The 13,208-nt window shown below is 37.5% G+C and overlaps 1 protein-coding gene across 2 annotated transcripts; it reads left to right on the top strand.

The window, feature by feature from the left end:
• The first annotated feature begins 3,919 nt into the window (after positions 1 to 3,919).
• On the top strand, positions 3,920 to 12,987 carry LOC105917696 (glucosamine-6-phosphate isomerase 2). 2 transcript variants are annotated; one of them, XM_036150907.1, is made up of 7 exons: positions 3,920 to 4,022; positions 6,584 to 6,722; positions 6,806 to 6,907; positions 8,627 to 8,809; positions 10,029 to 10,213; positions 10,303 to 10,477; positions 12,468 to 12,987. In XM_036150907.1, exons 2-7 carry the CDS (start codon positions 6,599 to 6,601, stop codon positions 12,524 to 12,526), a joined length of 828 nt encoding a protein of 275 aa, XP_036006800.1. In that variant the 5' UTR covers positions 3,920 to 4,022; positions 6,584 to 6,598; the 3' UTR covers positions 12,527 to 12,987. The 2 variants fall into 2 exon arrangements, with proteins under 2 accessions (XP_036006800.1, XP_036006799.1); XM_036150906.1 differs by lacking the exon at positions 3,920 to 4,022 and adding an exon at positions 6,243 to 6,384.
• The last annotated feature ends 221 nt before the right edge of the window (positions 12,988 to 13,208 follow it).

Below are 13,208 nucleotides of genomic sequence, written 5' to 3'. Positions count from 1 at the left end.
TGTTTCCATTTGTGTTTGATTTCTGTCGAGGTTTAACTGTTTTTTTATCACGTGGGAAAAAACTGTCAAAGGCTCTGTGCCCACCTAAAACTCAACCCTAGAACAGCTTTAGTTGAAAATCCTTTTATATGCATTATCTAGGTCTAGGCACATGTTGTGCTTGAACTCACTAGGTTTAATTCAGACTGAAAATGGAAAAACTAGCAAAAAAGCCTATGATCAGCTCCAAGTTGGTCAAAGAAGATCCACACGGTTACCTGTTAGATAACAATGAAGCTTCTGATCCACCGGACAAAAAATTCACAAACACACTCCTATTGCATCAAAAGGCGACGTCCCGACTGGTCTGAAGAAAAACGGAGCAACATTTTGTGGACTGATGAGACTCGGATTGTTCAGCTGCCTTGCCTGAGTGAAAGCCGCAGTACCCTGAAGCATGGCGGCTCAGGCATCGTGGTATGGTCAAGCTTCTCATACTTTGATGCTGAGCCTATTTATTACATATCAGGAACTGTGGATCAGTTTGAATACATCAAAATACTTAAAAGAGGTTTTACACCAAACACTGGATTAGCTTTAAGCAAGATGACTAGTGCAAATACACCAATAACAGCAGATTAACAAGAGTAGAGGGATGACCTTAATCCAACAGAAAACAAGTGGGTGTGATTTCAGACATAATTTTTCTGAGGCAAAAAAATGTAGAGGAATAGTGGAACGTAGCCTTATTGTCCTGGACTGGGACACTTTGGTTGGTCGAGCCCTTTAAAGACGGATTGAAAGCAGTTTTTAAAAACAGTGACTGTCTGTTCAGCAATTCACAGTAAAGCTCCTTTAGTTTCTGTGCATTGATAACAAACTTGATTTAAAACATTCATGTTTTGCTTAGGAAAAAAAAAAATCCAATTGCATTTATTGAATTAAAGGCTTGAATAAGGATTTTTACTCTCTTCAGCCTGCAGCTGTTGTGAATAAAATTGCATTCTTGTGTAAGAAAAATGCTGGAAGGACTGATTAAAACGTTGAAAACGGTTATTTAAAAACAAAGAATTTGAGGGAAACGTGGGTAAATTGGCTAAAAAGTGAGTTGACATGCTTTTTAATTAAAAGAGACTCATGCTGATTTCCTTATTTACATATTTATTAGAAACCGTTTTAAGGGCAACATTAAGTATCTTATTCACCCCCTTAACCAAATGAAAAATAAAGACCACATTTTGATCGAGAGACTTGATGTAGACTTAGCCAGCTGAATGAAAAGCTAATGACATGTTTGGCATCAGTATTGACATTCAGATGTTTAGCAGCTGTCTTACATACCTGCCAATAAATAAATAAATCAATATCCAGTTGAATTGTCATTAATATTTTTGGTCAATATCGACCAGTTTGAAACTTTGAGTAATTCAAGGTTTAATATTGTGAGACAGTCTTTTTATTAATTATAATATCAAGAGCATCTTTGAATAATGGAGAACCATTTACTTCAGAAGTAAAAAAAAACAAAAATAAAAAAAAAGTAGCTTTGCATGGTCAGAATTATGGAGAACTAATGCCACTAATCATATTTTCATCTTCATAATTGCTACTTTTTAATCACTGTGAATAGCTTTGAACTCATTCTTTATCTTTGTAATAATTCTGCTATTCTCGTTTATTTTTCATCATATCTTTTTCCTTATGTCGTCCCCTGAATTGTTTGTTTCACATTTGTTTAAATATTTCTGTTCATTTTAAATTTTAAGTGCATATCTTCTTTATTTTTTTAGTTGTGTTACACTCCTGCCTACTGTTGAATTCCCGATTGCTTTGTATCGGAGTTCACTCATGCAAATAAATTCCAAATTTTACCACAAATAGTTGTAGGGAAATTAATGATAAAAACTAAATAAATCTAAAATTAAATGTATTAAATATAGACAATAAAAAGTAAATGTTTTCAAGGATACCTGCACCATTTGGTAATTTTGACTGTGCTTGTCCTTCATATTAAAAAGCTTTTTTTAAGAAAGTTTTCCTATGAAATGGTCATATAAGTGAACCTTTACAGAGGGTGAATATTCTGGCATTGACATATCTGGTGGGTGCTTTTTAAAGTTGAGTTTGCTGTTGGGTTCAGGTTGAGCTCTCTAGACTAACCTCTGCCCAGACAAATCAGAACTCAGGAATTTAGATCTGATATTGATCACATACTGTTGCATCAGCCGTAGATAACACCATGATAAAGTTTATTCCTTGGACTGGGAATCTCTTTGTCCATAAAAATGTCAGTGATGAGATTTTTGCTGCAAAATAAAACATAATGTTTTATTTGTTATGTCTGTTTCATTAAAAGGCTGATGTTTCTTCCAGCTCCTCTAGCTCCTAACTGAGCAAATGATGTGGAACAATACAATATAAAAAAAGAGAATAAGCAAATAACAACTGCCTGCTTCTTTGATGGCTGCCTGCTTTTCTTTCCAGAACTTCACATCTTTCAGCTCTCAGCCACCCACTGCAAAAAGGGAACTAAAAGTAAGTAAACTTTTCCTGAACGGAGTGTATTTGCCATTGAGTTGAGCAGGTAAATAAGATGATCTGCCAATGGAATGAGTATTTTTACCCCTAGATTAAGATGATTAGAAATACTTCGCTTGAAATAATATGATGGAGATTAGTTGTTCTCATTTAAAGTGTAAAAATCATATTCCATTGGCAGACAATCTTATTTACCTGCTCAAATCAAGGGCAAATACACTCATTTCAAGACATTTTTACTTACATTTAGTTCTCTTTTTGCAGTGCCCACACCCAACTTCCATTTTGTCCCTTTCAACACTCAAGAGCGGTTCTTAAAGATAGACAACAAGCTTGTATGAAACAGTGTCACTGCTTTTAAATTGTTTTTATTGTTTTATATTTGTGCATATGTATTAATTGGTTTTATTTTTGTAACCAGGTTGTAGTGTTTTTGCAGATTTCTGCCCAGGTCCCCCTTGAAAATGAGATCCAGATCTCAACGGGGTTTACCTGGTTAAATAAAGGAAATAAAAAAAAAAAAAAAAAAGATGAGGAACGAGCTGAGAAAGATCAAGGTGTGAAAGGCTGTAGGTCTGGATGGCATGGGCTCCAGGTTCCTGAGGTACTACACTGATCGACTGTGTGGCATTATAGGACACACATGTGCAACATGAGTCTGAGGATGGAGAAGTCAGGTGTGGAAGAGCCCCTGTGTGGTACCAGAGCTGAAGACCACACATTCGAAGGACCTCATCATCTAAAAGACCAGCATCGACAACACATTCGGTCAAGACGCTCGAGAGGTTGATTCTCAAGCATCCCTAGCGAGGTCTTTGTTAGAGCTGCTACAGTTTTCTAAAGACTCTGACATAGTGGGCCTCATTGCAGGTGAGGACGAATAAGCTACAGGCAGTGGACACGGGACTTTTTGGGTGCCAGCAGAACCGCCTTGTGATTAATGCAGGGAAAAACAAGGGGCTGGTGGTGGATTTCTGCAGATGCTGACTCACCACACTAACACCAGTGAACATCCAGGGAACTGCTGACATTGAGATAGCAGACTCTTATAAGTCCCTGTTTGTTCCCCTGAGCAATGAACTTAGCTGGGGTTACAGCACTAATGCTCTTGACAGGAAGGGTAGGAGTATACTCTACCTGCTGAGACCATTCCTTAGGCTTTTTGTGAGTACAGGAACTTTGCTCCCGAAGACCTGTTTGAGTATGTGATGGGATCAGCAACTTTTGGGGTGTATTTTGTTGGAGCAGCAGCTTATCCAGAGCTGAGAGGAAGCGGTTAGATAAGCTCATCAGGAAAGCCAGCTGTGTCCTAACATGCTCCCGTGACCCACTGTAGGGTGTGGGAGGCAGAGGCACTCTGGGAATAATAATTACTCTGTTGAACAGTTTCTCCCCCACCATGCATGAGCTAGAAAGCTCCTTCAGTGACAGATTACTGCAACCTAGGTGCACAAAGGAGCCGATCCTCCCTCCCAGCAGCTGCATCGCTACACCCAACAAAATCAGTGAGTGTTAACATCCTTAGTTATATGCACAGTTTGTCAAATATGCAGTATATGCAATAAATATACATTCATGTGATGTAAGGTTTTAAAGGTTGCACCTTTCTTTGAGTATGAGTATTATTTTTTTAACACCTGCACAACATTTTTTTCTTATGCTGTAAATTAGCTCTCACTGTATGGTCTTTTATTCTTACTTTATTTTATTAATTTTTTTAATTTAAATTTATCTCTGTGTGAATCTGAAGCCTTTAACTTGCTTGTCACTTTGCTACTGGTAAATCTGAATTCCACTGAGGGACAGAAAAGTATACTCCTAAGGTATTGCTTTCCATTGACATTTTTAAAGCAGATTTTCAGTCACCATTCTCATTTTTTTATTACTTCTGAATAGGGTCAACTCAGATAAATACAAAATTAACAATGAGTAAAATATATGTAATGTCCTATTTTAGAAATCCATTGAAATCATTGCTTGACTATGTGTAAAAAAAATAAAAAAGAATAAGAAAATTTCCTTTGTTGTTGTAAATAAGCAAAGTAAAAAAATAACTAATAATAATAATAATAATAGTCCTCTATGTTTTATTTTTTCGACGTTTCTTTTATTTATTTCTATTTTTCCCAACGTTTATAGTTGTTACTCTTGACTTTTGACACTAACGGACTTCTGCAGTTCCGCTTTAAAACCACTCGCCCCATAGACATATAGAGTAGATCCCACATTGACTGTCGCAGCGCATAAATTACGGCCGCCATCTTGGAGAGGTCAACCTGAGAACAGCACAAGGATGCCAGAGGCGGTTTCCACAGTTTTCTCAGGATTTCTCATCAACTTGTCGGTAAAGCAACACTGAATCATGTCATGTTGTTGCTTTATTTTTAATCCTTTACTATAAAAAATTTAACAGGAAACTTGGTCTTGGGGTGTTTTTTATAATACATTTGTCCGTGTTGTTTTTTTATCACCGAAATAATCTAAGTCTTCACTGAGTCATGTTCACTTTAACCTGACAGAAATGAGTCAGTCACCAGACACTGTTTTCCTACAGATATTTATTTATAATTTTGAATTCTTGATATGAAAAGATAGAAGCTCATTCTTCTAGATACAAAAATTACTTCCTGAAAAGACGAGTGTATCTTATTATTCTCACAAAACGTGGATTCTAATGTAAAACATGACCCAATTCCAGAATAGTGGCAGTTCTAGTAGCTATTTTGTTATTGTTAATCACCTTACATATTTCTCTATCAAAGAAGATTCCCTCTCTTTAAGAAGAGAAAAAGAAATTTTAGGACCATCAATGAAAACCTAATACTTCAACTGTCTGAAATATTGTATTCGCCTCTCAAAGTATGTGGACAAATTAATCTAGCAATTTTTTTCCCCCCTGTGTTTATTTCTCTCATAAAACTCCTGTGAATTTGGACACATGTGCTTCATAATACACAAATATGAATATATATATATATATATATATATATATATATATATATATATATATATATATATATATATATATATATATATGTGTGTGTGTGCCTACCAAGGAGGACACGCAAATATGTCACCCTTAATGTAAAATTCATAACGTTAATCCTTCTAGTATAGGTCATGTTTTATTAGACTTTTATTTTACAAAACAAATGTTAAACAACAAAGACAAAGTTCACAAAACCTCACCAATCTTCAATTTTTAAATGAATTTTCACTGATAATTCACTGTCCTTTTTTGTGACAGGGAAATTGACAGGGTCTTTCAACAATATTATATATATATATATATATATATATATATATATATATATATATATATATATATGTGTGTGTGTGTGTGTGTGTGTGTGGGGAGAGAGGAGAGAGAGAGAGAGAGAGAGAGAGAGAGAGAGAGAGAGAGAGAGAGAGAGAGAGAGAGAGAGAGAGAGAGAGAGAGAGAGAGAGAGAGAGAGAGAGAGAGAGAGAGAGAGAGAGAGAAGAGCATGTATAAGGGGCTGGTTTGAAAATTATCCATTACAATATTATATTTTAATTAACTTCACTTAAAATATTTAAATACAGTGGACAATGTATATTTCTACATGTACATATAGCTGTATGTTTAGGGTTAAATATATATAAAAATCCATTCTCGGGTTCGGCGAGTTTTGCTTAAATAAAAGGGCGGACTGTTCACTGCTCTAGCCAAACACATTACACTGAGCAGAGCTGCCGACCGCCCTAAGATGGCGGCCCCAAATCTCATCAGCGCCTATAGGCGGTAGCGTTCGATGCTGGGTTAACGACTCGCCCGCCCCGCTGTTGGTCACGTGAGGAAAGAGCCCGCAGGCTGCTGAGCTCCGCTTGACTAGAAGCAGCTAACAGGTAACGCTGCTGTTTGTTGTTCGGGTGTTACAAAAAACAACAACTAGTACTTACAAAATAATGACTGTATAATCAACTAGTGAGGAGTTATCGTTTAAAAACCACAGGAGTTTCCATTCCTGCTAACGTTAGCCCCAATATCGGTTCTCGTTTTTCTGTTTGTGGTTTAAGTTTTTTTTACGTTTCTGTGATCTCTGAGGACATCATTGGCAGAATGAGGCTGGTCATTCTGGACGACTATGATCTGGCCAGCGAGTGGGCAGCTAAATACATCCGGAACAGGATTGTCGAGTTCAAGCCGTCTGCAGACAGATACTTCACCCTGGGTTTACCCACAGGTAAACACTTTACTGCATCCATTCCTCGCTGGAACGACGCTTGTGTTTTCACTGGCTCTGAAAAGTCTCCGGCTTTGTTTCAGGCAGCACTCCCTACGGCTGTTACCAGAAGTTAATAGAGTTCCACAGAAGTGGAGATCTCTCCTTTAAGTATGTGAAAACCTTCAACATGGACGAATATGTGGGTGAGTTCGACACACTAAATGTGGAAGTTCAGGAAAAAAGAAGTCATTAGTGACTGTTTTACACTAAAGCCTGGCTGGAATGCAGTGAAATAGCGGCCTTTAAATGTGTGTGTGTGTAAAAGAGTTAGATTTGGTCCAAACTGAACTTTTCTGCCCATGTGTGACTGAAAATTTGCACAGTGCAACCCCCCCTGAACAAGCCCTCCTCACTATGAAAGAGCGGTGGGCGATATGGACCTTAAATGTTATCACGATATATTGTGGTAATGTTGATAAAAGTGATGATAAAAAACTATTTAAAGCTTCTTGCAGTCTTTTTCAGGTAACTGTGTGGTTGACTGCATGTCACTTATAGCCCAAAAAAACACAAATGTCCTTATAAACATTTAAAAATGTAACACATATAAAACCAAAATCCAAAATATGTTTCATCAGGACTCTCGTTACATAAAAGTTGAGTGTAAGTTTTATTACGAAACAGCACACAGTAACTGCATTTAATTATATTTTAGAATTTGTTGATATTGATCAACGCTCTGAATAAACCAACAGTGGAGATAATAGCAAAAATAACAATTTTGACAATACTGAAAGTTTTTTTTTTTTTTCCAACTAGACACCGCTAGTTAGAATTTATCGTTGCCGAGATAAATCTAAATTGTTATCGTGAAAAATTCTTATCACAATAATGATACGATAAAGGCCCAGCCCTACTGTGAAACATGGTGGGGGCAGCATCATGCTGTGGGGATGCTTGTCTTTCAGCAGGGGCAACAAGGCTGATCGTTTGGAAAATGAGTGGAGCTAAATACAGGGTCATCCTGGTCAACCTTTGTTGGTTTAAATTTGTATTTCTTACCTGAATATCAGGAACGGAAGGTGCAATTCAGTTCAATTCAAAAACACTTTATTAAATTAAAAGGGACACTAAATTCGGACACTGGTGCATTATTAAAAATATGACATTAATAATTCCCATCCCAGACTGGAGTATGAAGGCTCTTGTGATGTATGCTGCGTCCATGCCTCCGACCACTAGGGGGAGCTTGGCGCTATGTTTTGTTCCTGCTGAGGTCTCAGGGCAGAAGTCTTACTAACACGGTCGTTAGGTTAAAGTCAGCTCTTGGTGTGCTTTACTGATAAAAACACAATATCACAGCTCCCACATATATGCGCGAGCTGTGCGCAGTGTATGCGGTCGTAAAAATTGAACTCTGTGCATACATGTCAACTTTGAGTCTGCACATGTAATGTCAGCTCACACATTTAAGTTCAAAGTGAAATTTTTTTAAAATCGATCTTTGGTTATATTAATCGATCTTCAGGATATGAGAATTGATTCATAATTGGAAAATTAATTTTTTTAAGACAGCCCCACCGCCAACATTTGGGGCCTCTAAGGGACCCAAAGGCCCTGCTCTCTAACCACTAGGCCCCCACTCCCATGTCAGGGTTATACATTCTGGGTTAACATAGAAAGTGGGAGTAATCTTCAGAAGAAATGCCCCCACTGGTACGATCCGGTTCCTATCTAACATACCTCCACTCTGTGTGCTTGGATGTGCAAACACATAAATCTGTGAGCATGTGAGCTTCTTTCACACGACAAAGTTATGCAGGTGCAACCAGACCAAGATATGATCAGAGTTACATACGTCAATAAAGTTTTCCACAACAAGGTTTTCTTCTCTCATTGACCCAGACTCTCTTGTCCTGCAGGTCTGCCTCGCGCTCATCCTGAGAGCTACCACTCCTACATGTGGAACAATTTCTTTAAGCACATCGACATCGATCCAGCCAACGCTCACATCCTGGACGGGAACGCAGAGGACCTGGAGGCCGAGTGCAGCGCTTACGAGCAGAAGATAGCTGCGGCGGGAGGGATCGAGCTGTTTGTTGGAGGTAAAAATAGGATATTTATGGAATCAGCACCTCCGTCTGTGTGGGACCATTTTAATGTTTCTCAGTGCTTTGATTTATGACTCCAATTCCTTTATAAAAACTATAACTTGATTAAAGAACAGCATGAAAAATGCTTTAGCCCTCCTGCAACGAAGAGTTTTTAGTTATTTATATCGGAAACAGAGCCGACTTCTCACATTCAATTTAGTTTATTTATGTAGGGGCAGTGGTTTTTCTATTTTGAAAAACAGCTAACATGGCTACAGAGCTGACATCTGAGTGTTTTTACAGCGTCATTAAACCGGCTAGGGCTGTGCATAAAAATCAATACAAAGATTTATATCAATGTTTTTAAAAACGATTTAATATCGATATTCTGGCTTTCAATATCAATATACCTCCCAACCCCTAGAGGGCGCTATTACATCGTGCCATTACTGTTCACAGCGAGGAAGTGCAAGTGAAACGAATTTGAGGAATGGCCAACAGGATTTTAGAAGCGCCTTCATCCCTAAAATCAGACGTTTGGGCATATTTTTGGTTTCTGTGATACGTTAAATGCATTGAACCAAATGCATTTTATTTTCCTATTAATATATCTGTGTTCAATAAATTGAACATAAATATAATATTTGGCTGGTTTTGGTGATTGAATGACTTTGAGCTTTAATTAGAAAGTATTAAATATCGATATTGGAATCAAATCAAGCTGGGGTTTCCAAAAATCTGCTAATTTTGGGTCTTTTCTCGGTAACAGTGTCCAGATGAGAAGGTGTTGTTTTGTGAACTGGTAGGTAGGGCTGGGCCATTTGGACCAAAAATAATATTTTGCTATTTTCAGGCTGAATCCCGACAATTTACTTTTCCTAAGGTAGTTATAAATAAAGCTTCTCTGAATCAAAGTTTTATTCCAAATGTACTTTTTCTAACAAAAAGCTGCAGATAAGTATGAGAAACAGTTGAAAAATTACCTACTGGAAAACATAAAAGCATATTTCTAACAACATAGACTCTCTCGATATAAACAGTATAGTCTGATCTTATATCTACTTGTGTATTTTTAAAATCTTGATATACTGCTTAGTATCTTAAGCTCGCTGATGGGGAAAAAGATCAGTTCAGGGTGATCATACAGACAATTTCTGAAATTGTCTGAAAGTTGGGATTGTTTCATGTCGACATGCAGCCTCTTCTTGAACGTCTTATCCCCTCCCTGCAGGTATTGGCCCTGACGGCCACATCGCCTTCAACGAGCCCGGCTCCAGCCTTGTTTCCAGAACCAGAGTTAAAACGCTAGCGAAGGACACCATCGTGGCAAACGCTCGTTTCTTTGGGAACGACCTCTCCAAGGTTCCCACCATGGCTCTGACCGTGGGAGTAGGAACCGTAATGGACTCCAAGGAGGTCAAAATACCCTCCTCCCCAGAGATCAAAGGTCCTGCTCCAGCCCCCCTCCACCTGACTGACTTTTTAAATCTTCTGTCCCCCTTCAGGTGATGATTCTGATCACAGGAGCACACAAAGCGTTCGCTCTGTACAAAGCCATCGAGGAGGGGGTGAACCACATGTGGACGGTGTCGGCCTTCCAGCAGCATCCGCACACCATCTTTGTGTGTGACGAGGACGCCACGCTAGAACTCCGTGTCAAAACTGTTAAATACTTTAAAGGTACAGGCGGATGCAAAAAAAATAGGCTTGTAACTTAATTTTTTAAGCTTGCTGATTGTTAAAAACTACAAAACTCCTACCTTGATGCAAGAAATATGCATTTTTTTTTTAGTTTTAAAGTTTAGGATATAGGATATTTCCAATTTTGAACAATATTATAGAGATGAAGGAAGGATTTTCTGGAAACCTGTTTAATATTAACATGTCCTGGTAAAAGATAATGCCGAGATTCTTTACATTGTTTCTGGAGTCAAGTTTAATGCCACGCAGATTAAGTGACCAGGAGTTTGTTGTCTTGATGCTCTGGTCCAAAGACAACGATATCTGTCATGTCTTTATGACATGATAATGAATAACTGATTAGCGATAAAGCTTTATGTGTAAATACAGCTGAGTATTATCAACATAAAATGGAAATTTATCCCATAATAACTTTAATAGAAGATTATATTGAGTAAAGACATGCAGTCAGCATAATATGCCTTTATGTACTTCATAAGTAGCTCTAGTGCGTGAGGAAGATTTATTCATCAAAAATAAGGTAAAACTGGATTCTGTCAGAGTATTTGATCTAAACCAGTTTAGTGACGTTCTCTTGATGCCAGCAGCTTGTCCGAGTCTTTATAAGAATATTATAAATAACTATCAAATACAGCACCGAGATTGAATAGTCCAGTACGATTACACATCCAATATCTGAGACCAAGAATATTTCACCAGTAATGAGCTCTGAAAATGAAAGCAGTAATTTTAGATTAGGAAGAATAGATTTGGGTCTGTAATTTATTAAGCCTTCCTAATCGAGAAAAGTTTTTGGTTCAATTACCAAAACCGTAAAAGCCTCTGGTGCTTATCAAGGCAGCACAATTTATTGCCAATAAATAATTATTGCGTTTTTTTATTTGCACAATATTGAAATCACAAAGAAATGTTTGGATTTGAGTATTAGTGTTGTGTCATAAGCTCATATTTTACATAAAAATGTAATTAAACCTCCAGGATGATCACCCTGCAGTAGAGGAGGGAGAAATATATGGACTTATCATGACTTGAATGCTCATCTCAATATTAACTAATAATACCCGAGGTTGAATTATTTTCTATTATTGTGTTGCCATAGCACATATCTATTTGCTAAGGATAGAATAATTATATCTAAAATGGGAGTGGTGATCAAAGGTAAAAGTTGTTTAAATAATTTGGTTGACTATAAGTCTCAGTACCGGCCAAACTATAAGAAAATGTGCGATTTATAGTCCGAAAAATACGGTGATAAAGGTATGCTGGATGATTTTTCTGAAAATGTAGGTAAAAAACGCCCAAGTCACTTTTTGAATAAGTGCGCATGTCAAGATCATCCTACCTCCTCTTCTGCCCCTCGATGGGGATTGCATGAAAAAAATCTCCCAAATACAATCTGGTTTTCTTCCTTTCTTATGGGGTTTTCCTCTTTGTCTCACAAACCTAAAAGACAGTTCTCCTCATAAACTTGTAAGAAAATTTGCTTCTTGCGACTGTATTTGTTATTTTCAAAGTATACGGTAAGAGCAGCGGAGCTACAACGAATGACTGAAACCAAAGCTAACTGGATACATAAACACTAGAAGTGCATATGCGCAGCAAGAGGAAACTAGCAAGGCACGTGCCTTGCTAGTTTCCGTGCCATCTTAGCATTACGTGAGCGTGTCAATGTATATTTACAAAGCTCTCATTTTTCAAGTAGGTTTTGCAGCTTTACACAAACTTTGTTTTGAGGTCCAAAATAGCTCTTTGGATTAAGGAGTTTGCTAATGACTGGTTTAGATGATCCTAAGAACTCAGAAAGCTAAACTAGAATAAAACAGCCTGAACACAAATCAGGTTCTACAGTTACATATTAATAAAGCTGCATCTTGTACTGATGATCCAGTTATTTTGTTGGTAAGGATGCTGTTAAGGTTCTTTTTGACTATGTATGTAATTACTTTTTCTTTTCTTTTTTTTACTGCAGGTTTAATGCATGTTCATAATAAACTGGTGGATCCAGTTCTCAGCATAAAGGACCAGTGAGACCCAGTAAGGAGAAGACGTTGCTGGATTTATCCTTGTAGATCCACGTCCGAGGAGCCGCTGAGCTGCCTTCAGTGTTACTGCCAAACAGTTACAGGTTGTTACTGACACCCAACAGGTCAAATGTGTCTGAGATCTAATCACGTATCCAATTTTTTTTTCTCTCTCTGTGTAAATCATTGAAAGAAACATCGAAAATTTAAAGAAAAAACACTCCTTCTTCATTTGGTTATCAACTTGTATAAAGATTTTTCTTTTTACGGTTGCAACATTCCTGTCATGTTTTTACTCCCTAAACTCCTGTTTTATCACCTTTCTGACTCCCACTTGGGCTTTTTTGCACACAGTCATTCTGTTGTCACTTCTTATTTTAAAGTAGGAAAAGAATAAAATTTGTTAATGGGGACTTTAACCATTTTTGTCTTAAATAGAAAATAAAAGCTGTCTTTATTCAATCAAGAGAAATGTTGTGATTCTTCCTAACACAATGCTTTGGAGCCTCTCTGTTGCTTTCTGCTGAGGTGCATTTGCAGTTTCTCCACAGGGTGGCAGTCATCTCAAAGCTTTGAGAATCCATCTAAAGGTGCATCTCAATGAATCAGAACATTAGTAGAAAATGCATTTATTTCAGTAACTCAGTCCGCCTAGTGAAACACATTATATAGATGAATTACACACAAAC

This window comes from Fundulus heteroclitus, chromosome 19, assembly GCF_011125445.2.
Source record: "Fundulus heteroclitus isolate FHET01 chromosome 19, MU-UCD_Fhet_4.1, whole genome shotgun sequence".
NCBI classification, from domain to species: Eukaryota; Metazoa; Chordata; class Actinopteri; order Cyprinodontiformes; family Fundulidae; genus Fundulus; species Fundulus heteroclitus.
The sequence above is the reverse complement of the archived record's forward strand: the minus strand, read 5'-3'. Positions and strand labels throughout refer to the sequence as shown.